General features: G+C 36.6%; 2 protein-coding genes and 1 long non-coding RNA gene across 4 annotated transcripts; all 3 read left to right on the forward strand.

Annotated features, from left to right (window-relative positions):
- Positions 1–1,704: 1,704 nt before the first annotated feature.
- Positions 1,705–2,816, forward strand: LOC131428322 (uncharacterized). Its single transcript, XM_058592206.1, has 4 exons — positions 1,705–1,932; positions 2,053–2,216; positions 2,350–2,720; positions 2,804–2,816. The coding sequence occupies exons 1-4, from the start codon at positions 1,827–1,829 to the stop codon at positions 2,814–2,816; spliced, it is 654 nt and encodes a 217-aa protein (XP_058448189.1). The 5' UTR covers positions 1,705–1,826.
- Positions 2,817–2,857: 41 nt separating this feature from the next.
- On the forward strand, positions 2,858–4,832 carry LOC131425359 (uncharacterized). The gene is made up of 2 exons (XM_058587197.1): positions 2,858–3,295; positions 3,349–4,832. Exons 1-2 carry the CDS (start codon positions 2,881–2,883, stop codon positions 4,461–4,463), a joined length of 1,530 nt encoding a protein of 509 aa, XP_058443180.1. The 5' UTR covers positions 2,858–2,880; the 3' UTR covers positions 4,464–4,832.
- A 5,741-nt stretch (positions 4,833–10,573) lies between these two features.
- Positions 10,574–12,804, forward strand: LOC131425368 (uncharacterized). Of its 2 annotated transcripts, XR_009228982.1 has the most exons (6): positions 10,574–10,761; positions 10,822–10,875; positions 10,936–11,725; positions 11,787–12,087; positions 12,155–12,580; positions 12,635–12,804. It is a non-coding gene; the product is annotated as an uncharacterized LOC131425368 (long non-coding RNA). The 2 variants fall into 2 exon arrangements; XR_009228981.1 differs by having other exon boundaries at positions 10,574–10,875.
- Positions 12,805–24,403: the final 11,599 nt, after the last annotated feature.

Consider the following 24,403-nt stretch of genomic DNA (forward strand, 5'->3'; position numbering starts at 1 on the left):
TTTTGTTGTATTTTGCTCCAATGCAAACGCAGCTGAATGACGCAATCGATCTTCGTTGAAGGGAAAATGGTTCTGTAAACGTCCCGCAATTGATTCAATACTGAACTGAATTATTGATACTGCAACTGGAACTGAGCTCTGGACCTGAACCAACTGGAATGATAGATTTACATAGTAGAAAAGCTTCGTATAGCTTTTTGGGAATATATTAATAGTTCTAAAAAGAACCGATTTTTAGAATTCAAAAACTGGACCACGATTCAAGAACTAAACAAAACTCAAAAACTCTATTGCCAAATTTTATCACAAATTTCTGATCACATTTCCGATAGCTTGTAGAAAAAATATGTTGTTGGGTTAATTACATCAAGAGATATTCGCGATAAAGTTCTGCCCATTCTCGTACAGGCTAAATTTTGAAAAGGCACCCCATAGTAAGTAAGTCGTATTCACTACGAAAGATCTTCAGTGTATTAATTCACTAACGTTAATAGATAAGTCATATGTTATGAAGCACTTTATAATCCATTTTGTATAATATAACAACGAAATATATGCGAATATATAATAAAACAGAACGTCACTTTCGTGTAGTTTTCCAGAACTAGCTCACATATCCACACATTAAAAAGATCGAAATAACTTACCTAATTCATATCTTAATTCTGACTGAACTCATTTTCTCTGGCTATAATTAATAAACTACTCATTATATGAATATTTTCAGTTAGCGTGTATTCTGAATTGACATATCCATGCACCAGAGATGCCAGTATCATAGATTAATCTGTGAAACACAAATTTTCGAATTGTTGCACAGATTTCTATGAGACTCACAGATTTGCTCAGAGATCTCAATTGTTAAACACAGATTTTGGTTACTTAACACCAATTTGAACAGATTATATGATGGTGCACATTCGTGAAACCTTTAGCTCGGCAAAATCGATTTAGCAAGCAAAATTTAAAGCCTTCTTTACCTTCACAGATATTGGTAAAACATGACATGGCATTCCTGGCTCACACTATTTGTTATCAGCTAGCGATGTCAGATCTACGGAAATCTCCGTAGATCTACGGAACAAACATTTTCTACGGATCTACGGATCCGTGGACAAAATCAACAATTGGGTTTTTTCTACGGAAATTAAAATTTATTAACGGAGAACTACGGGAACAAGTTTTGTCTGGCGAGCAAAAAAAAAGCTTTCGTTTCCGAGAAAAATTCCAATCTACGGAAATGACACTACTACTATCTGGCATCGCTGTTATCAGCTCGTTGACAAGAATATGCCGCCTCAGCTAATTTGAACGTAGTGAACATCTATAGTAAACAAATCGGTTCCAACCCCAATTTCTTAACTGTTATGATTCTTGATCACCCGTCAGAGGACTGATTCATATTCGTTTTCTACCATTTGTGGAACACCTATGTAATAATAAGTTCTAATAAAGGCATTCAATTACTCGTAGGCATGAGCAATCGTCGTCCTAAACATTATTTTCTCAGTTCTCCGTGGTACGGCAAGAAATATGTAAAAAAGGTGTGTAAGTTACAATGTACAATGCACTTTGATTGTGTGATTTGCCTGAAAATAAAAACCTTATTGTACGTGTGTATACAATTTATAAATTCTTTGATATGTAAACAAAATCGTCAAACATATCTATCCGGAAAATATTTTCAAATGTTGATTTCTTCTACATAGCAGGCTTCTGGTTAACCAGTTATTTTTTCTAATAAAATCTAGCAGTGACTTAAGGCTGAACTGAAAACTCAATCAATTTATGATTATCTTGATCTTCCGCAGAGGCGCACACGAAACATGTGTGTTATCAATGACGTAGAAAGTCATCCATACACATCGAGGATTCCAAATTTGTCATTGAGTGACATTGCTTCGGATGAACTTAGTTGGGAACAGAATGCGAGTACGTACAGAAGATCCATACGTTCTATTTGATTTAAAATACAGTCGGTTTTCAATAACTGGAAATTTTCAAAATATTGAAAAATAAGTATGATTATGTGTGCTAATCCAATTTTTACAGCATCTCAAGTTATATGCATCGATACACCTAGTAGCAAAATCAAGATTCAAAATCAAAGAGACGGAGTGATTTTACCACAACACACATCGTTTGGGGAATCAGAGGTGTTCGAAGAACTTAGCTCAACCGGTGAAACTTCACACTTGAATTATTTCTTTGGAGAGGTAATTATTAATTATGTTTCCCAAATTTGCATGAAAACAAAATTGGAGAGCACATTTGAACTCAGGAATATGGAATACCTAATACTCATTTCAGAGGTTTCAATAATATTAAAACGAAGCATTTCTATTACAGGAAGTGTCTGGAAAATTTAATGAGGTTTTGAAACTGACGAATAGCTTGCAAACTTTCGATGTTATGTTTATGTTGCTGAACTTCTATATAAGACATCAATTGACCCAACAAGCATTGGAAGATCTACTGTCAATGATGAACATCATCGTCGGCAAGAAAATTTTTCCAGAAACCTTTTCAAGTTTTACATCTGCATTTCCCGATAAATATGACGCAACAAGGCTTTATTTTTGTAAGAATTGTCAATCCAATCTTGGAACTAAAAAACCTGTTAAAAATTTCCGTTGCTTTATGAATCAATGTTATAGTCAAGAATTTGACTACTTCATAACATTCCCGATCGAATGTCAAATCCGTGAAACAGTCCAACGGTATGAGAAAGAAATACAACAATATTCCAAAGAAATATTAAAATATAACCTCAGTGATATAAGAAACGGATATGTTGCAAAAGAGATTATCGATAATGACGACGGAAGATTTATAACTCTATCAGTGAATACGGATGGTGTAGAAGTGTTTGAGTGTTCAATGAAAACACCTATGTATCCTTTATTTGTGGTAATCAATGAATTGCCTCCAAAGGAACGATTCAAAAAGCAAAATTTAATTCTGGCTGCATTATGGATTTCTAATGGTGAACCGAACATGCCACTTTTCTTTCAAAATTTTTGTTTAGAAATGAGGAAACTTCGTGAAGGAATGTTCATAGACAATATTTTATACAAGATTGTAGTTCTCCAGTGTTGTGTCGATTCAGTTTGTCGATGTAAAATCCAAAACATGAAACAATTCAACGGCTATTTCGGATGTAGTTTATGTCTTCATCCAGGAGTAGCAATCGGTAAACAAGTTCGCTATCCATACCGAAAATGCCAAAAAAGGGATCACAGTAGTACTAAACAACATATGATGATTGCACAGGATACCGCCAAAGAACTGTTTGGTATGCAGAGATGGTAATATTTTAGTCGTATGTACAGAAACTTTATTTTTCAGGTATAAAGGGTTTATCTGTCTTGTTAAGTCTACCGAACTTTGACATTGTTCGCGGATTTGGTGTTGATTATATGCATGCTTCGCTCCTAGGAGTGACCAAACAAATGTGGAATCAGATTGTGACATGTGACCTAGGAATCAATCGAAACGTAGTTGAGGAAAGACTAATCAGCATAAGATTTCCTAGCGTTTTCCCACGACATCCGCGAAAACTTAACGAGGTAGCAAAATTTAAAGCTAGTGAATGGGAGTGCATCGCATTATACTGTTTTTACCCTTGTTTTTATGGTTTAATACCAAAAATCAACATGGAACATTTCATGAAGTTTTCATCGAGTTTATTTCAATTGCTTGAAACAAACATTTCAGTTGAAACTCTAAAAACATGTGAAACAACGTTAGTGGAATTTGCTCAAGAATTTGCACATCTTTATGGCACTGATCAAGAGGTTTACAATGTTCATTTACAAACGCATTTATCAGATGTCGTTAGGAATCTGGAAGGCTTGTGGAATAGTTCACTTTTTCCCTATGAGTCTGGAAATGGAATGTTATTAGATTTAAAAACAGGTCATAACCATCCTGTCATTCAAGTAACTAAGAAATATTGTTTAAAACGTTTTTGTCATTATACACCAATGCCTATTAACTCACCGATCAAGAATTGGGTGTATAATCTATGGGAGCCACGAAAACTTCCTCGTTTGCGATATGATTCAAGATTTAAGTTCGTTGCAGACAGAGAAATACTAGATAAAGATATTGTTGCTACTAATTTTTCATATCACAGTAAGTTTTCCTTCAAAGGAATCAGGTATTGCACAAAATTAACGTGTGAAAAATTCAAATATGATGATTCTTTCATATTTTTAAACAATTGTTTCTTTCAAATACAGAATATTCTAACCGATGAGTTTGATAACATATACATTGTAGGACAGGAACTGAATTCAGAGCGTGTTTTTAATAATTTATTTTTATACGAGTTCAGCTCCTTATGTCGAATCATCAAGATAAACAATACAATAAGACAATGTGTGAACATGACAATAAGGCAGGTAAACGAAATACTAAATTTCATCTCTATTTGTAAGTTTCGTACTCAAGTCGACTAAAAAGTACAAATAACTACAGATACTAGCAGCATATCAATCAATAATTGTAAGAGACATACGGAAAAATTTAAAACTTTAGGGACTAGCATAAATCTCCAACGGTTTTTTAAGTTTCAGATAAAAGAGTTTGTGATAGTAAACCTACACTCGTAATGAAATAAAACAAAATTATTGTTTTTATTTGTCGGTAATATTTTTTGGTAAGAATAAAAACTAACATAATTAAATTTGAAAGATAACCCATAATTAGAACTCAGTTATTTCTTTATATTTTCCGTTGATAGCAACTATCAAATGTGTAGCAAATTTGTATGTTTACCATTCCGATTATTGATAACAAGTGGATATCAAAATTTGTTACCTTCTACTTTTTTCAGGATTTGGAACCAAAACTAGTTCTTTTTCTGTTTCTTGTAACAAAATAAAATATTTTTCTGCATCCGGTTTGTTATTCTATTATACTCGGGATAACACCGTTTGTGCTAACCCGAGTATAATAGAATAACAAACCAGATGCAGAAAAATATTTTATTTTGTTACGAGAAACAGAAAAAGAACTAGTTTTGGTTCCAAATCCTGAAAAAAGTAGAAGGTAACAAATTTTGATATCCACTTGTTATCAATAATCGGAATGGTAAACATAAAAATTTGTTACACATTTGATGGTTGCTATCAACGGAAAATATAAAGAAATAACTGAGTTCTTTTATTATGTTAGTTTTTATTCTTACCAAAAAATATTACCAACAAATAAAAACGATAATTTTGGTTTATTTCATTACGAGTGTAGGTTTACTATCACAAACTTTTTTATCTGAAACTTAAAAAAACATTTGGAGATTTATGCTAGTCTCTAAAGTTTTAAATTTTTCCATATGTCTCTTACAATTATTGATTGATATGCTGCTAATATCTGTAGTTATTTGTACTTTTTAGTCGACTTGAGTACGAAACTTACAAATAGAGATGAAATTTAGTATTTCGTTTACCTGCCTTATTGTCATGTTCACACATTGTCTTATTGTATTGTTTATCTTGGTGATTCGACATAAGGAGCTGAACTCGTATAGAAATAAATTATTAAAAACACGCTTTGAATTCAATTCCTGTCCTACAATGTATATGTTATCATACTCATCGGTTAGAATATTCTGTATTTGAAAGAAACAATTGTTTAAAAATATGAAAGAATCATCATATTTGAATTTTTCACACGTTAATTTTGTGCAATACCTGATTCCTTTGAAGGAAAACTTACTGTGATATGAAAAATTAGTAGCAACAATATCTTTATCTAGTATTTCTCTGTCTGCAACGAACTTAAATCTTGAATCATATCTCAAACGAGGAAGTTTTCGTGGCTCCCATAGATTATACACCCAATTCTTGATCGGTGAGTTAATAGGCATTGGTGTATAATGACAAAAACGTTTTAAACAATATTTCTTAGTTACTTGAATGACAGGATGGTTATGACCTGTTTTTAAATCTAATAACATTCCATTTCCAGACTCATACGGAAAAAGTGAACTATTCCACAAGCCTCCCAGATTCCTAACGACATCTGATAAATGTGTTTGTAAATGAAAATTGTAAACCTCTTGATCAGTGCCATAAAGATGTGCAAATTCCACTAACATTGTTTCACATGTTTCTAGAGTTTCAACTGAAATGTTTGTTTCAAGCAATTGAAATAAACTCGAAAACTTCATGAAATGTTCCATGTTGATTTTTGGTATTAAACCATAAAAACAAGGGCAAAAACAGTATAATGCGATGCACTCCCATTCACTAGCTTTAAATTTTGCTACCTCGTCAAGTTTTCGCGGATGTCGTGGGAAAACGCTAGGAAATCTTATGCTGATTAGTCTTTCCTCAACTACGTTTCGATTGATTCCTAGGTCACTTGTCACAATCTGATTCCACATTTGTTTGGTCACTCCTAGGAGCGAAGCATGCATATAATCAACACCAAATCCGCGAACAATGTCAAAGTTCGGTAGACTTAACAAGACAGATAAACCCTTTATACCTGAAAAATAAAGTTTCTGTACATACGATTAAAATATTACCATCTCTGCATACCAAACAGTTCTTTGGCGGTATCCTGTGCAATTATCATATGTTGTTTAGTACTACTGTGATCCCTTTTTTGGCATTTTCGTTAGGGTTAACGAACTTGTTTACCGATTGCTACTCCTGGATGAAGACATAAACTACATCCGAAATAGCCGTTGAATTGTTTCATGTTTTGGATTTTACATCGACAAACTGAATCGACACAACACTGGAGAACTACAATCTTGTATAAAATATTGTCTATGAACATTCCTTCACGAAGTTTCCTCATTTCTAAACAAAAATTTTGAAAGAAAAGTGGAATGTTCGGTTCACCATTAGCAATCCATAATGCAGCCAGAATTAAATTTTGCTTTTTGAATCGTTCCTTTGGAGGCAATTCATTGATTACCACAAATAAAGGATACATAGGTGTTTTCATTGAACACTCAAACACTTTTACACCATCCGTATTCACTGATAGAGTTATAAATCTTCCGTCTTCATTATCGATAATCTCTTTTGCAACATATCCGTTTCTTATATCACTGAGGTTATATTCTAATATTTCTTTGGAATATTGTTGTATTTCTTTCTCATACCGTTGGACTGTTTCACGGATTTGACATTCGATCGGGAATGTTATGAAGTAGTCAAATTCTTGACTATAACATTGATTCATAAAGCAACGGAAATTTTTATCAGGTTTTTTAGTCCCAAGATTGGATTGACAATTCTTACAAAAATAAAGCCTTGTTGCGTCATATTTATCGGGAAATGCAGATGTAAAACTTGAAAAGGTTTCTGGAAAAATTTTCTTGCCGACGATGATGTTCATCATTGACAGTAGATCTTCCAATGCTTGTTGGGTCAATTGATGTCTTATATAGAAGTTCAGCAACATAAACATAACATCGAAAGTTGTCAAGCTATTCGTCAGTTTCAAAAACTCATTGAATTTTCCGGACACTTCCTGTAATAGAAATGCTTCGTTTTAATATTATTGAAACCTCTGAAATGAGTATTAAGTATTCCATATTCCTGAGTTCAAATGTGCTCTCCAATTTTGTGTTCATGCAAATTTGGGAAACATAATTAATGATTACCTCTCCAAAGAAATAATTCAAGTGTGAAGTTTCACCGGTTGAGATAAGTTCTTCGGACACCTCTGATTCCCCAAATGATGTGTGTTGTGGTAAAATCACTCCGTCTCTTTGATTTTGAATCTTGATTTTGCTACTAGGTGTACCGATGCATATAACTTGAGATGCTGTGAAAATTTTTATTAGCACACATAATCATTATACTTATTTTTCAATATTTTGAAAATTTCCTGAACAGTTATTGAAAACCGACTGTATTTTAAATCAAATAGAACGTATGGATCTTCTGTACGTACTCGCATTCTGTTCCCAACTAAGTTCATCCGAAGCAATGTCACTCAATGACAAATTTGGAATCCTCGATGTGTATGGATGACTTTCTACGTCATTGATAACACACATGTTTCGTGTGCGCCTCTGCGGAAGATCAAGATAATCATAAATTGATTGAGTTTTCAGTTCAGCCTTAAGTCACTGCTAGATTTTATTAGAAAAAATAACTGGTTAACCAGAAGCCTGCTATGTAGAAGAAATCAACATTTGAAAATATTTTCCGGATAGATATGTTTGACGATTTTGTTTACATATCAAAGAATTTATAAATTGTATACACACGTACAATAAGGTTTTTATTTTCAGGCAAATCACACAATCAAAGTGCATTGTACATTGTAACTTACACACCTTTTTTACATATTTCTTGCCGTACCACGGAGAACTGAGAAAATAATGTTTAGGACGACGATTGCTCATGCCTACGAGTAATTGAATGCCTTTATTAGAACTTATTATTACATAGGTGTTCCACAAATGGTAGAAAACGAATATGAATCAGTCCTCTGACGGGTGATCAAGAATCATAACAGTTAAGAAATTGGGGTTGGAACCGATTTGTTTACTATAGATGTTCACTACGTTCAAATTAGCTGAGGCGGCATATTCTTGTCAACGAGCTGATAACAGCGATGCCAGATAGTAGTAGTGTCATTTCCGTAGATTGGAATTTTTCTCGGAAACGAAAGCTTTTTTTTTGCTCGCCAGACAAAACTTGTTCCCGTAGTTCTCCGTTAATAAATTTTAATTTCCGTAGAAAAAACCCAATTGTTGATTTTGTCCACGGATCCGTAGATCCGTAGAAAATGTTTGTTCCGTAGATCTACGGAGATTTCCGTAGATCTGACATCGCTAGCTGATAACAAATAGTGTGAGCCAGGAATGCCATGTCATGTTTTACCAATATCTGTGAAGGTAAAGAAGGCTTTAAATTTTGCTTGCTAAATCGATTTTGCCGAGCTAAAGGTTTCACGAATGTGCACCATCATATAATCTGTTCAAATTGGTGTTAAGTAACCAAAATCTGTGTTTAACAATTGAGATCTCTGAGCAAATCTGTGAGTCTCATAGAAATCTGTGCAACAATTCGAAAATTTGTGTTTCACAGATTAATCTATGATACTGGCATCTCTGGTGCATGGATATGTCAATTCAGAATACACGCTAACTGAAAATATTCATATAATGAGTAGTTTATTAATTATAGCCAGAGAAAATGAGTTCAGTCAGAATTAAGATATGAATTAGGTAAGTTATTTCGATCTTTTTAATGTGTGGATATGTGAGCTAGTTCTGGAAAACTACACGAAAGTGACGTTCTGTTTTATTATATATTCGCATATATTTCGTTGTTATATTATACAAAATGGATTATAAAGTGCTTCATAACATATGACTTATCTATTAACGTTAGTGAATTAATACACTGAAGATCTTTCGTAGTGAATACGACTTACTTACTATGGGGTGCCTTTTCAAAATTTAGCCTGTACGAGAATGGGCAGAACTTTATCGCGAATATCTCTTGATGTAATTAACCCAACAACATATTTTTTCTACAAGCTATCGGAAATGTGATCAGAAATTTGTGATAAAATTTGGCAATAGAGTTTTTGAGTTTTGTTTAGTTCTTGAATCGTGGTCCAGTTTTTGAATTCTAAAAATCGGTTCTTTTTAGAACTATTAATATATTCCCAAAAAGCTATACGAAGCTTTTCTACTATGTAAATCTATCATTCCAGTTGGTTCAGGTCCAGAGCTCAGTTCCAGTTGCAGTATCAATAATTCAGTTCAGTATTGAATCAATTGCGGGACGTTTACAGAACCATTTTCCCTTCAACGAAGATCGATTGCGTCATTCAGCTGCGTTTGCATTGGAGCAAAATACAACAAAAATCGGACAACAATGAAGAACATTATGCAAAATCAGCCCTTTTAATGGCTCCAAATGTCATCTAAAGAACTATAAAGATTGTTTTTTTGCAAATCGGAGATTAGAACTATCAGTGTAGTGCAAATCTAGATGAATTTTATTAGCGTTATGCAATTTTCTAAAGCAAAATTTGCAACAGTGTTTGCTATCGTTTATATCCGAACAGTGTTTAAGATTATAGAGAACTACACAATTTGGCCCTTCTGGATGTCAGAGATTCCGTACAGTATTTCGATAATTTCTCTGCTGAAATATGCAAATCCGAAATGGAATAATCGACATCAAAATTCCGTATGTTGCTAATTATGGCTTCGTTCGTTCCGTATTGTACAATTGTATGATAGAAAATATTTGTTGTCAATAACTCAATCTTTAGTAGAAATGCACCGCTTTAATTCTGGAAGTAGTAAAAGTTGCGAAATTCACACAATCAACTAATACGAACGATTAACATTTTTATTCGTATTCACGTCCTCCAATTATGTCTGTCATATTACTCACCTCCCTTTATCTGGAAGGTACGCATCGCAAAACTTCGGAAATCCGCATAGAAATTACGACACTTCGATTGTACATATCATATTTTAACTTCGTTTGGTGGATAACTAATTGTTAGCAAATATTTTTAAAATTCAGAAATTCAAGGAGAGGAGTACATTTCACTTAAAATTCTATATATTTAATTTAACGTGCATAATTAAAATTGTCGGAAAAAACAACGGTCACGTTTTCCTATCGTGGTTAGTTTTTCAACTGGTGCAGCATGAAGAAGAAAAATACAAGAGTTGTAAAGCAAAATACAAGCCTGCGTTTGAAATCGAACCGTGACAACATTGCATTTGTCGCTGAAATAGTTCGATCTGAGCAAGAGGTAAAAATATTTAATTTTATCGAAAAACTATCAACTTTATATAACCTCACTTTTTCGCAGAATGTTCATCAGCACAATGTTTCAGATGCAACGGAAAAGTGCGATTCCCCTCAGGTTAGTAACAAAATTATTGTTGTACTTCTTCGTTATACTAAGTATTGTTAATTTCTACAGAAATTTCCAAGAAAAACGGCCAAAAAATCTGATTGTAAACGGTCTCCGAAACCAAAACAAACAGAAAGTCAACATCCTATACCAGCTACCGGCTCCCGATCAAGTGGAGCTCGCTTGCAACAACCTGATTTAAATAGCTCAAAGGAAAGTGTATGTTCACCCAAAAAGAAGTCGAAGTTGGACAAACTATGTCTCGATAACCATTCAGAATCTGTTGAAGAATGTGAAATGGAAGAACGGAGAACGCAAAATTGTAATATACCTGGCATATCGAGGTCTTGCAGAGTACGGCTACGAAAGAAAAGACAAATTTGTTTATGCACACCATGCATTGCAAATCAAAATTCGGAATTTAATCGAAATTCTTAAATTACGAAAACCTTGACTCGCTGTTCTTCAGTGGAGGTATGTAAAAAAACTTTCCATACATAACATTTACAACATTTGTTTTGTTCAGAGTTTTTCTAAAAGCGCTTCGGTGAGGCTTCAAGATTTTGATTCTACTGATATTTCAACTGAAGCAAAACCAACGACTAAATCTGTAAATAAAAATATTACATTAAAATCAGATAAACTGCGTCAACGATATCTGAGCTCTGATTATCCCAGCGACATAAAAGAGACGGCCGTGATGAATTTAAAGGCAAATCAACAGTTTGAAGGCATATTTGCTGGAAAATCCAAACTGAACACAGTTAATTCGCGACAATCAGCTATTACGAATTCGATATGTGACTCAGATCTATTGAGAGAAACGAAGACAGCTAACGTAGTTGGAAAACATCCACCGGTAAATTTACTTAAGTGGAAAATAGTTATAGTTTTTTAAGTTTCATGTAGAATATTTGCAGATTAACAACTCTTCTGTCACCAATAATGCGAAAGTTGTTACAAGAATGGAATCAAAATTAATATAATCTTCGGATACAGACTTTACGTCATTGGATGATGTCAACGGCGAATATTTCGTTTCTCGTTCTAAATTACCTATGTCTAAAACAATTCGAACAATCATTAGAGATACCACAAAGAATAAAAATCGTATGCAGTCTATATTGACCCCCTTAAGTAATAGGGTATCTCCAGCAACCAACAGCTTTACAGATTCCTCAACTGACGATATGGCTAACGTTGGCGATTACTCTTCAAAAGGTTATTAAACCCATTTTTTTATAATATGATTCGTTAATTTTCTGATTAATCACTTAATCGATTTCAGGTTGCGTCAATTGTAAGATACTTAGTAAAAGAATTCTAAGTTTAACAAAACGTTTAACAAAGATTACGAGAGTATATCGTGATTTACGCATTAAATCAAACCGTTTAGCATGTGCATTAACATCTCGTCTATTGCCAAGTGAAGACAATTTCAATTTTAAGACAGTTCCCGGGTATCCATCTGCGGATAAATTAACTCAGCTCTCGAATCACGCTGGAGATAGTGATTTCATTTTCATTAAACTTGTAATGAAAGAACTCTGGCCAAAGGGATTTCACGGCAGAACTGTAACTGGTAGAGCATCTAATAATCCTTCAGGTCGACCGATTGATGTCAGCAATGCTAATTCATCAGTTCATATGCCCTTGGCAAACGATAGTTCTGGGAAAGAACCACTTGAGAAAGAAAAGGTCAACTATGTTAAAGGTAAAATTCTTGAAGTGTACATGAGAAAATCATTTATGTTTTTACCTGTTTTAGAACGCCTTTATGAAAGAAAAATACTGACTGGAATGGATCCAACGACTGCTGCACAAGAATCTGCGAGACAATCCGGAAGACATATGGCAAGAGTAATTGCATATTATGCCAAAATGGGACATTTTTGAAGTTGAATTATAACAAATAATATGCGTTGAAATATTACTTTAATAAATGGATTGAAATACAAATTTATATTGTTTGACTTGAAACAAAATTTGACCTATTAAACCAAAAACAAAATAAGTTATATTTCTGTTACTGATCATAACATAAAGTAACAAGTTTCTAGCAACATTTGTTATCACACGCAAATCTGAAATTGCTCCTATTTTGTTACAGATGTATTAACTTTTGTTATTTTTTTGATAAGTTTCATGAGTTTTTTGTTATCAGTTATGTTATTTAAGCAACTAACGGATCCATAATTATAACAAACTGTGTTACTGAAACAAAGTAGCAAAACATGTTATTATTTTGCTACTTTATTTTGCTCGGGAAGCGACTCACCCTTGAAATAAGCGATCTCACTAACAAAAACCTGTTTTAATTCACCTAGTGATGTGATAATGCCTTTCTCTTTTTTCATAACAGTGTCATGAAAATATATTTCAAACTTTTATTAAATAATTTCGGATACTAATTTTGACACCAATTGATTCAGATTGTATGAGAACAGTGATGCTAATCTAAAAAGCCTGTTTTAATCCACCTAGTGGTGTAATGATGCCTTTCTCATGTATATAATATTGTGGTATTCTATTCAAAATTTTTCTCTTCGATTTTTGAAAGAAACCAAGAGATTGTTTGTGCATAACATACAGCATAAACATACAGCTTTGATTGCGTAGGTCATTCTTAAGAAAACGAAGTGGGTTCACTATCAGGGCCGGTGAAAGAGGTGGGTACGATGGGTAGTACTACCCACCTAAAAATTCCAAAGGTAGGTGATTAACCACCTGAAATTTCTAACGAAAAACAATGATAATATAAGTATTGTTCATGAATATCGAAGGTTCAAGAATAAATGTTATTTATAACGATAAGAATATGTTTAATGTTACTTGGAATAATTAATAAAATCAAAATTATAGAACCCTAGTACTCAGCTAGTAGAGTAATGGTGTGAAGATATACAGCAGAAAGGTAAGACGTGACAAGGATCATTTGAGTAAGCAGAAATCTTTTAGTAACGTAACTTTTACTTTTTTCCAACCAGAGGAGAGCATCTGATCAATGAATCACTCGTGTATTGGAAAGTACCGATAAAAAAATTACTCAAAATCTTTTGACGTAGGGCTACGGCCTTGTTTGCTATACCGAGGTGCAAGTTCAAAATTCAGGAAATAAAACTGTACAAACAGTGGTTTGAACATTTAAATCTCAACTATTACAACTACAACACATACTGCTTGGATATACTTTTTTCGCAACGATTCGAGTAGATAAATCTATATATTCTAGATAAATGGTGATTCAAACTTCAATGTGTAACGAACCATGTCTGTCATTTTTCTTGTTTCCCAAAACATTTTATCAGAATTTCCCCGGTTTTCACGTTCCTCTTCCTCTTCCGTAACAGCACCATCACCGCCCACGGAAGACCGCTCCAGTCGATGACCAGCATGCGGGCCACCCGCCGGGCCTTCGTAGGACAAGTAGTCGCTTGGGGCTAGGTTATTGAGAATATAGTGGGTGAGGAAACAGAACGAAGACCAATCCGTTCAATTTGGCCATTGTTTTCATTGACTTGTGGCACGGAGCATTGTCTTGGTTAAAAATGGTTTTTTCGATGTCGCATTACAAACGCATCAATAATTCAATGTAATAATAATTTTCAATATAGTCAATGTTTATTATACCTCGAGTATCTGAAAACTGACGCCATGATTGTTCCAGCTATCTGTTACATTTTCGGACGACTTTCTCCGTATGAATGCTAATATGACTCCGGAGAAAAATGGTGGATCCAAGTTTCGTTCACTGTTTCATACAAACGAAAGAAATCCTTTTTATTGCGACTTAACAGTGCCAAACTGCTCTCTGGATCGTTAATGCGTTGTTGCTTTTGTTCGATTGGAAAAAACCTTTTATATGCCCAGATTTTCGATTAAGATAATAAAAGCGTTTCCAGTTAATGTCCCAACCTTTTCAGCATATTTAATTTTACTAACTTCAACTTTGCGTTCATTCATCGCGATTATCAAAACTTGCTTGACATTTTCTGACGATTGCAACATTTTGTCCCGTTTGAAATCAGAATACACACAAATCTTTATTTTCAATGGACCCGAGTGCGGGTAACACCTCTCAAACCGTTGCTTTATCAGCATACAGAACTCGTTATTTCCATTTTTCCATAAGTGAACAAGTAACGCCACGGTGAGATCAAGGTGAAAATTTGACATCTGAAGGTTGGTTCTCTTGATAAATGAGGTAAGTTTGACATTTGTGTCAGTCATGGGACTTTTTGAGTAATGTTTTATGCACATCAGCGACTGGACTGTTTATGGATTTGTTTTATGCGCAGTTCGCTTCGCACGAGACACATTTTGATCGAAAATCGGCAGGATGACATGCGCGAATTCAGCACCTTCCATCATCAGTCCCAACGAACTTAACGGTCAGAGTAACTAAAATTCCTACAGAATCAATTTCGAAAATTCGCACACACAAATAAGTTTATACGGAACAAGACAAGGCCACTGCCCTAATACTCAAAACAAATATAGGCAGTGATTTTGAATCTAGTTGGGGAGTCCTATGTCAACAGTTCGAATAACCCCACAATAGTTTCATGGCGTATTTAATCCTTAAATGTGCAATGTGCTTCAAACTTCGAATTTACACGTTTCAGGCAAATTAATAACGAAACAAAATATTGTTAAAAAATCGAAAAACTACCCACCTGGGCTTAATATGTTTCACCGGCCCTGTTCACTATTATATGCACTTCCGGCACCGGAACCCGAGAACCGGTATAATCAAAGTCGGTTCGTACGGCCACCAACTAACATGACATACAAACTCTACTAGTACGCACTCTAAATTACGATTTAAATGTTTGTTGCATCCGAAAATATGCAGTAATTTTTGGTAGGACCATAAGACCTGCCAATTGACCCTAAGATTGGGAATAACGGTTTAGAGTCCAGTTTATAACATTTTTCACGGTTTTTGTTCCGCCGTATGGGACCGTAAGACCTTTCATTTGAATCTAAGTTTGTAGAAATCCGTCAAACCATCGCTGAGAAAAAGTAAGTGAGATCCATTTTGCTATATATGACCACTATTTCCGGCACTTCCGGAGCCGGATACTGGGAACCAGGATAGCCGGAATCGGTTTGTTTAGTTGCCTACTGATAATGACTATCGATTTGTGTAGTTTTGAGACCAGTTTAGAAAAATTTTTACGTTTTTTGTTTCGCCGGTTTAAGTGACGGTGTACAATATTGAACACACTTTACCCTATAACTCCGGAACCGGAAGTCGGATCCGGATGGAATTCAGGAATTCCGTATGGGAGCACGAGATCTTTCATTTGAATCTAAGTTTGTTAAAATCGGTCCAGCCATCTTCGAGTAAACCTAATGAGATTATTTGACACATACACACATAGAGAGAGAGAGAGAAAGAGAGAGAGAGAGAGAGAGAACAGACATTGCTCAGCTCGATGAACTGAGTCGAATGGTATATGACACTACTACACTGGTTTTCACTAGTCGGTTTTTCAAGTGATTGCATAACCTTTCTATATGAGAAAGGCAAAAAACATTTTAATTGATGATAAAACATTTACTGGATTCCTTTCGTGACCGTCGTATCGATCGGATGGTAGTTTGCATTAGAGCAGCTGTGCGTTAATCCATTCTAATCCGTTTCAAGGTCATTTAATATCAGATCTTTTGTCGTGAGCTTGTGCGGTAGATCAATACAGTATAAACAATAAATACCGTTAGACAGTGCCGGGTGCTATTGTGTTAAAACAATAAGAACAGTGAATCGACGTTTAGTGTGGTGCCGTGAACCGGTGCTGTGTGCATATTTATTCTCGGAGGTCGTTGTAACTAACGCTTGGCCTCAGCGGCCGAGTTGCTACGGATCATTAGCTAAGTATAATATTTTTTCCCTTCGTGTCCCTTTATCGTCCTATATTTTGACTCCCCCTATAATTTGCGCGGAACCTCAACCGCGCTATGGCAAGTCCATTAAATTCTCCCCTGTCCCCCGAAGATAAAATGGAAACAGATTTTAAATCTGCCCCAAATAGTAAAACTCACCGGGTTAAACAGTATCCCGAAGAGCCTTCACCCTCGACCGGCCTTTATGTGGTTTATTTTCGGACCAAAGAGAAGAATAAACCGCTTAATATTTTGAAAATATCTAAAGACTTGGAGTCGAAATATGCAACATTGAAATCTATTTCAAAAATTCGTCCCGATAAGCTCAGGGTCTCGTTGACCAGTCTGAAACATGCTAATGAGATCGCTCGAAACGACCACTTTACGCGGGACTACCGCGTCTACATACCAGCTCGCGAAGTCGAGATAGACGGAGTGATCACGGATCCAAGTCTGACATGCGAGGACATTCTCAAACATGGGGTCGGATGTTTTAAAGATCCCTTGCTTAAGAATGTCAAGATACTGGACTGCAAACGTTTGCATTCAGTATCGATCGCCGCGGATGGGACAAAGTCTTATCCCCACTCGGACTCGTATCGGGTGACCTTCTCCGGCTCGGCTTTGCCGAAATTCGTTCTCCTGGCCAGGGTTCGTCTACCTGTACGACTTTTCGTACCACGGGTAATGAATTGCACTAGTTGTCAACAACTAGGACACACAGCTTCCCATTGTGGAAATCGGCCCCGCTGCTCGAAGTGTGGAGAGAGTCATGCGGATGGCGTTTGCGACAGAAACATTGAAAAGTGTCTTTATTGTGGGGCGGCCCCGCATGACCTCACAGCATGTTCTGCGTATAAATTGCGTGGAGATCATTTGAAACGATCTCTCAAGCAACGATCAAACCGCTCGTTCGCAGAAATGCTGAAAATCGCCACACCACCTGAACAGAACCCCTACACCTGTTTGTCTACGGACGATTGCGACTCTGACGATCCTCAAGAAGGTACATCTTCAACTGTCCCTCGTAGTTTTAGGAAGAGGAAAAATATATCATCTCCTAAACTCCCTAGAAAGGGTTCGAAGATATCTCTTGAAGGCCCTCCAAAAGTAACAGCAGAAGGAAGTGTTGGTAAAAAAAACGAAAAGAAGAAGCCAAAAGCTCCTAGTTCCGGAGACTTGAAATCGGAGAAAGAATATCCAACACTTCCGGGGACACCCAAAACCCCGAAAGTCCCCAAGGAACCAGAAAACACATCAAGTGCTGGACTTGTAAAATTCAGTGACATTGTGGACTTTATATTTTCCGTCTTCAACATTTCTGACCCCCTAAAAGGTATTTTGATGACTTTCCTGCCAAAAGTTAAAATGTTTTTGATGCAGCTGACTGCAAAATGGCCCCTCCTCTCAGCAATCGTTTCCTTCGATGGCTAATTTTTCGAACGAGGTCAAGGATTCGATCACTGTTTTACAGTGGAACTGTAGAAGTATCATCCCGAAAATAGATCCTTTTAAATACTTAGTAAATAATCTGAAATGTGACGCATTTGCATTGTGCGAAACTTGGTTAACTTCTGATGTATCACTAAACTTCCACGATTTTAACATTATTCGCCTGGATCGAGATAATCCCTACGGAGGAGTACTTTTGGGGATCAAAAAGTGCTATTCCTTCTTTCGAATTAACCTCCCCTCGATATCAGGTATTGAAGTTGTCGCATGTCATGTCACAATTATAGGCAAGGACCTTTGTATTGCTTCCATCTATATTCCCCCTAGAGCCTCAGTTGGGTACCACTGGCTCAGCAGTATCATGCAACTTCTTCCCGCACCGACGTTAGTTTTAGGAGACTTTAACTCTCACGGTACGGGATGGGGTTGTCTTCATGATGATAACAGATCAGCTATGATCCATGATATTTGCGACAACTTCAATATGACAATCTTGAATACGGGAGAAATGACACGAATTCCCGCACCACCAGCAAGACCAAGTGCGCTGGACTTATCCCTCTGCTCGACATCGCTACGGTTGGATTGCACGTGGAAGGTAATCCCTGATCCCCACGGTAGCGATCATCTGCCTATCGTAATTTCAATCGCCAGCGGATTAAGACCATCGGAAACAATCAATGTTTTGTATGACCTCACACGAAATATTGATTGGAAATGCTACGCAATATCGATATCTGAGAAACTAGAAACAACACAAGAACTTCCTCCGGAGGAAGAGTATACGTTTATGGCTGGCTTGATTCTCGACACTGCGATTCAAGCTCAGACGAAACGTATACCCGGCGCGAATACTAACATTCGTCCTCCCAACCCGTGGTGGGACAAAGAGTGCTCATCACTGAATGCGGAAAGATCTTTAGCATTCAAAAAGTTCAGAAAATATGGAACACCTGATAATTATAGAAATTACGCAGCGCTAGATAAGCAAATGAAGAACTTAGTTAAAGCAAAGAAACTAGGTTACTGGCGACGGTTTGTTGACGGATTAACAAAAGAAACATCGATGAGCACTCTTTGGAACACAGCCCGACGAATGCGCAACCAAAACACAACGAACGAAAGCGAGGAATATTCTAACCGCTGGATATTCGATTTCGCTAAAAAAGTATGTCCTGATTCTGTTCCGGAACAGAAGATATCCCGCGCCGCGACTTCGAATACAAACGAAACACCGTTTTCGATGGTAGAGTTCTCACTTGCGCTCTTGTCGTGTAACAATAAGGCCCCGGGGTTAGACAGAATTAAATTCAACTTGTTGAAAAATCTTCCTGACTCTGCCAAAAGGCGCTTGCTGAATTTGTTTAACAAGTTCCTCGAGGGTAATATTGTTCCACACGACTGGAGACAAGTGAGAGTTATCGCCATTCAAAAACCTGGGAAACCAGCCTCCGATCACAATTCGTATCGGCCGATTGCTATTCTTTCCTGTATCCGGAAGTTGTTCGAAAAAATGATTCTCTTCCGTCTAGACAATTGGGTCGAGACTAATGGTTTACTTTCAGATACACAATTCGGCTTCCGCAGGGGTAAAGGAACGAACGATTGTCTTGCGTTGCTCTCAACCGAAATTCAAATGGCATTTGCTCGTAAAGAACAAATGGCATCAGTATTTCTAGATATCAAGGGGGCTTTTGATTCAGTTTCTATAAATATCCTATCTAAGAAGCTGCACCAGCATGGTCTTTCGCCGGTTTTGAACACCTTTTTACATAATCTATTGTCCGAGAAACACATGTATTTTGCACATGGTGATTTGTCGACAATACGATTCAGTTACATGGGTCTTCCTCAGGGCTCATGCTTAAGCCCCCTTTTATACAACTTTTACGTAAACAACATTGATGAATGTATCAACACATCTTGCACGCTAAGACAACTTGCCGACGACAGCGTTGTGTCCATTATAGGACCCAAAGCTACCGATCTCCAAGGACCATTACAAGATACCCTCGACAACTTGTCGACATGGGCTATTCAAATGGGTATCGAGTTCTCTACGGAGAAAACTGAGCTGGTCGTATTTTCAAGAAAGCGAGAACCAGCACAATTACAGCTTCAACTAGGGGGTGAAACCATAGCTCAGGCCTTCACATTTAAATATCTCGGGGTCTGGTTCGACTCCAAAGGCACCTGGGGATGTCACATTAGATATCTGAAACAAAAATGCCAGCAGAGAATCAATTTTCTTCGCACAATAACCGGAACTTGGTGGGGTGCAAACCCAGGAGACCTGATCAGGCTGTACCAAACAACGATATTGTCCGTAATGGAATATGGATGCTTCTGCTTCCGATCCGCCGCGAACACCCATTTCATTAAACTGGAAGAATTCAGTATCGTTGTTTGCGTATTGCCTTAGGTTGCATGCAGTCGACTCATACGATGAGTCTCGAAGTGCTCGCGGGCGTCTTACCGTTGAAAAACCGATTCTGGGATCTCTCATATCGATTGCTAATCCGATGCGATATCTTGAATCCGATGGTGATTGAAAACTTCGAAAGGCTTGTCGAACTCAATTCTCAGACCCGTTTTATGTCCTTGTATTTTGATTACATGGATCAGAATATTAATCCTTCTTCGTTTGTTTCCAACCGTGCTCATTTCTTGGATACTACTAATTCTACTGTGTTTTTCGACACATCCATGAGAGAAGAAATTCGTGGAATTCCGGATCACGTGCGCCCTCAAGTGGCCCCAAATATTTTTTATAATAAATTTAGAACAGTCAACTGTGAAAAGATGTTTTACACTGACGGATCAAACATCAACAGGTCCACAGGCTTCGGAATCTTCAATCAGAACATCACCGCTTCGTACAAACTCAGTGATCCGGCTTCAGTCTACGTCGCAGAATTAGCTGCTATTCAGTACACCCTCGAGATCATTGAAACCTTGCCCAAAGACCATTACTTCATTGTCACGGACAGTCTAAGTTCAATAGAAGCTCTCCGCGCAGTGAAGCCAGGAAAGTATCCCCCATATTTCCTGGGGAAAATACGGGAACATTTGAGAACTTTATCTGAACGGTCTTATTTAATATCGTTAGTCTGGGTCCCTTCGCATTGTTCCATTCCAGGCAATGAAAAGGCAGACTCATTGGCTAAGGTGGGCGCATTAGAAGGTGATATTTATGAAAGACCAATCTGCTTCAATGAATTTTTCAGTATCTCTCGTCAGAAAACTCTCGAAAGTTGGCAAACTTCATGGAGCAATGGCGAACTGGGACGATGGCTGCATTCCATTATCCCTAGGGTATCGACGAAACCTTGGTTCAGGGGGATGAACGTGAGTCGTGACTTCATTCGTGTGATGTCTCGGCTCATGTCAAACCATTACACCTTCAACGCACATCTCCGGCGTATTGGAATCGTGGAGAGCGGTCTCTGCGCTTGTGGTGACGGTTATCAGGACATCGAGCATGTCGTATGGACGTGTACGGAGTATCGTGACGCCAGGTCTTTATTAAAGGACTCCCTAAGGGCCCGAGGTAGACCACCTGAAGTTCCGGTCCGAGATGTGTTGGCTAGTCGGGATATCTCTTATATGCTTCTTATATACCAGTACCTCAAACACATTAATATCCAAGTGTAATCTGTTATACCTCGCTCAGAAAGTATAATCTCTACCTACAGGTTCGACACTAACATCCGCCCGATTCTCTCGATCACCGTCCCTGTCCACCATCTTCATTGGAACTAACAAGATCTTTTTTTGTCACTAACTTTTCGTTCCCCCCTTCCATGTCTCTTCACCATCTCGATGGCAACTAATTAGATCTCTGTAGTTTTCAGACATTTTGTTTCCATACCCCCTATTTACCTCGGTTTTCACAATATTTACTTTTTTATTTTCTCATCTCTTCGTAACATCACCATCACCGCCTACGGTCCTACGCTCCAGACGATGACCAGCATGCGGGCCACCCGCCGGGCCTTCGTAGCCTGGGGGTGTTTCCCGCGGACCCACACGGACCGAAGGATGCGGCCAACATGGACATTTGCAAACGCCATATGGGAGACCCTCATGCAATATCCAATTCACCGGCATTACATAATGATACTATTCTAGTTTTAATATAATCGTAATTAAGATTAGTAAATACCCTTGGCATCTTAGAGCTTAAGCAGTGTGCCTTAAAATTGTATTATAATATTGAATAAAAAAATAAAAAAAAAACATTTACTGTGCTTTTTATCGAAAACTAATCTTAACTAAAAGTCATTATAATCCAAGAATTTAATGAATCTCAATTTGAGAGGAGATTTCACAGAATAGTGTCGGCTCGATATTTGCAGAAAATATCAACAATTGGCTAGAAAAAGTTTTAGTAAGAAACACTTTCTATCTTAAAACTGCCCACCTTACAATACATCGACGGTTATCTCACTTTACTTTCCCAAAATTGATCTAGACTATCTTTTGAAAAGGACATTTTTCTGCAGGTAAAGTAGAAATTCAATTTTTTTGCAATTAATTAAAGTAGAAAATGACAAATCCTACAACCACAAAATTTGTGCAGGTGATATTCTCAAAATAAATCTAATTCTCGAATGAAAATACTGAACTAATTACTAATTGAGTTTTAAACTGAAATTTTTTTTTGGACCAACATAGATAATCATGTTCCCTGCCAACCTTCCATATATTGTAATATGGGCGTTTTCCGAAAAAAAAATTGTTTCTTATCCAGCACTGATATTTTCGGCAAACATCGGGCAACTAGCAACATTCGGTGAAATTTACTCAAAAATTGAGATTCATTGGAATCTTGAATGATTAAGCAGAGCTAATAAAAGTCATTTTCATTGACTGAAAAATAGACGAAAATGTCAAGAAACTACTGTCACTCTACGCTTCGCTTGCAAACTATGAGAACGAGATTCATGTCCAGTCAATGACATAAGCGGGACAGTAGTTTCAAAATTGTGTTTTTTCTTTCATTTACCCTTTCAGTCATTTGCGGTTTTCAGTGAAAATCCCATAGTATGCAGTGTCGATATTCAACCGAAGCTTTGAGAACCGAAAATGACAGAAAAAGGTTTCACAGTGACTTTTACCTGTTGGTGCTCGAATTTGTAGTAGTTTTGGTTTCCAAGGAGGCTCTGGGATGTAATTACTTCGATTTGTCATATTTTAGTCATCCTTTTTAGCCAAGCGTCACAGATTTTCAATACATTGATATGAAAGAATGAGAACTGAAATTCTGCTGATGCTCCCTTCAGACGTTAGTTTGGTTTCGTCTTGTCATAGAGGAAACCGTGACGTTGGCAATTATACTCTCTCATTTTTTCAGTGAGAAACAAAAATGCTTCGTCTCTCTTCGTTTGTTCTGGTGTCTGTCATTTACGAATGAGACAGTAAAACATTGAAAATGAGACTGCTGAAATGGTTTCTTTCATTGCGAATGCGTGACAATTTTAAGCTCTGTGATTAAGTCTTTCAGATTAGTTTTGTGTTTAATAAAAATACACTGCATAAAAAACTCAGTGGGGACACGAAATAGTTTTTGTTTGAAAAACTTTTTTTCTATGAATGTGCCCATCTTGCAATGTATGATCGATTGGTTGGGAACTTAATCGACTGTCTTGGGACAAAATTTTATCAAAATCAATAATGGTTTTGTGTTGTAACTTTTAAAAATTTTGTGAAAATTAAAAATTTTCAAAATTATTTTTTTCAGTGTAGACTCAATAAGTTTTTTTACAGCATTTTTATTGAGAAATTGGACCACCTTTCTATAGGATTTATCATTTTCGACAACAGCTCTATGAAAAAACCAAATGGTTGAAAATGTTTAGCCCTTTTCAAAAGACAGTCTGGGTCAAATTTGGAAAAATAGAGTATGCAAAGTGATTTTTTGATACAAAGTCTACTTGTCCAGAAAGTTTCATTCATTTGATTCAATTATTTTGTACAATTTTAGAACCTGTCCTAAGAACTGTTCATCGTAAAATGTAAGAACATTTATTTTCATTTTTTTCGTGTTTGTTTTTATAAGATGATATGTTTCCCGAATTAGTTCGATTCGGTTGAGGTTATTTTGAACGCTAGAAAAATAAATCCAAAGTGCGGTAAAAAACTCATAATTTCTCAACAAAATATCGCATATTCGGTTAGGTTTGCGCATCTGTAC

Source organism: Malaya genurostris, chromosome 1 (genome assembly GCF_030247185.1).
Source record: "Malaya genurostris strain Urasoe2022 chromosome 1, Malgen_1.1, whole genome shotgun sequence".
Lineage (NCBI taxonomy): Eukaryota > Metazoa > Arthropoda > Insecta > Diptera > Culicidae > Malaya > Malaya genurostris.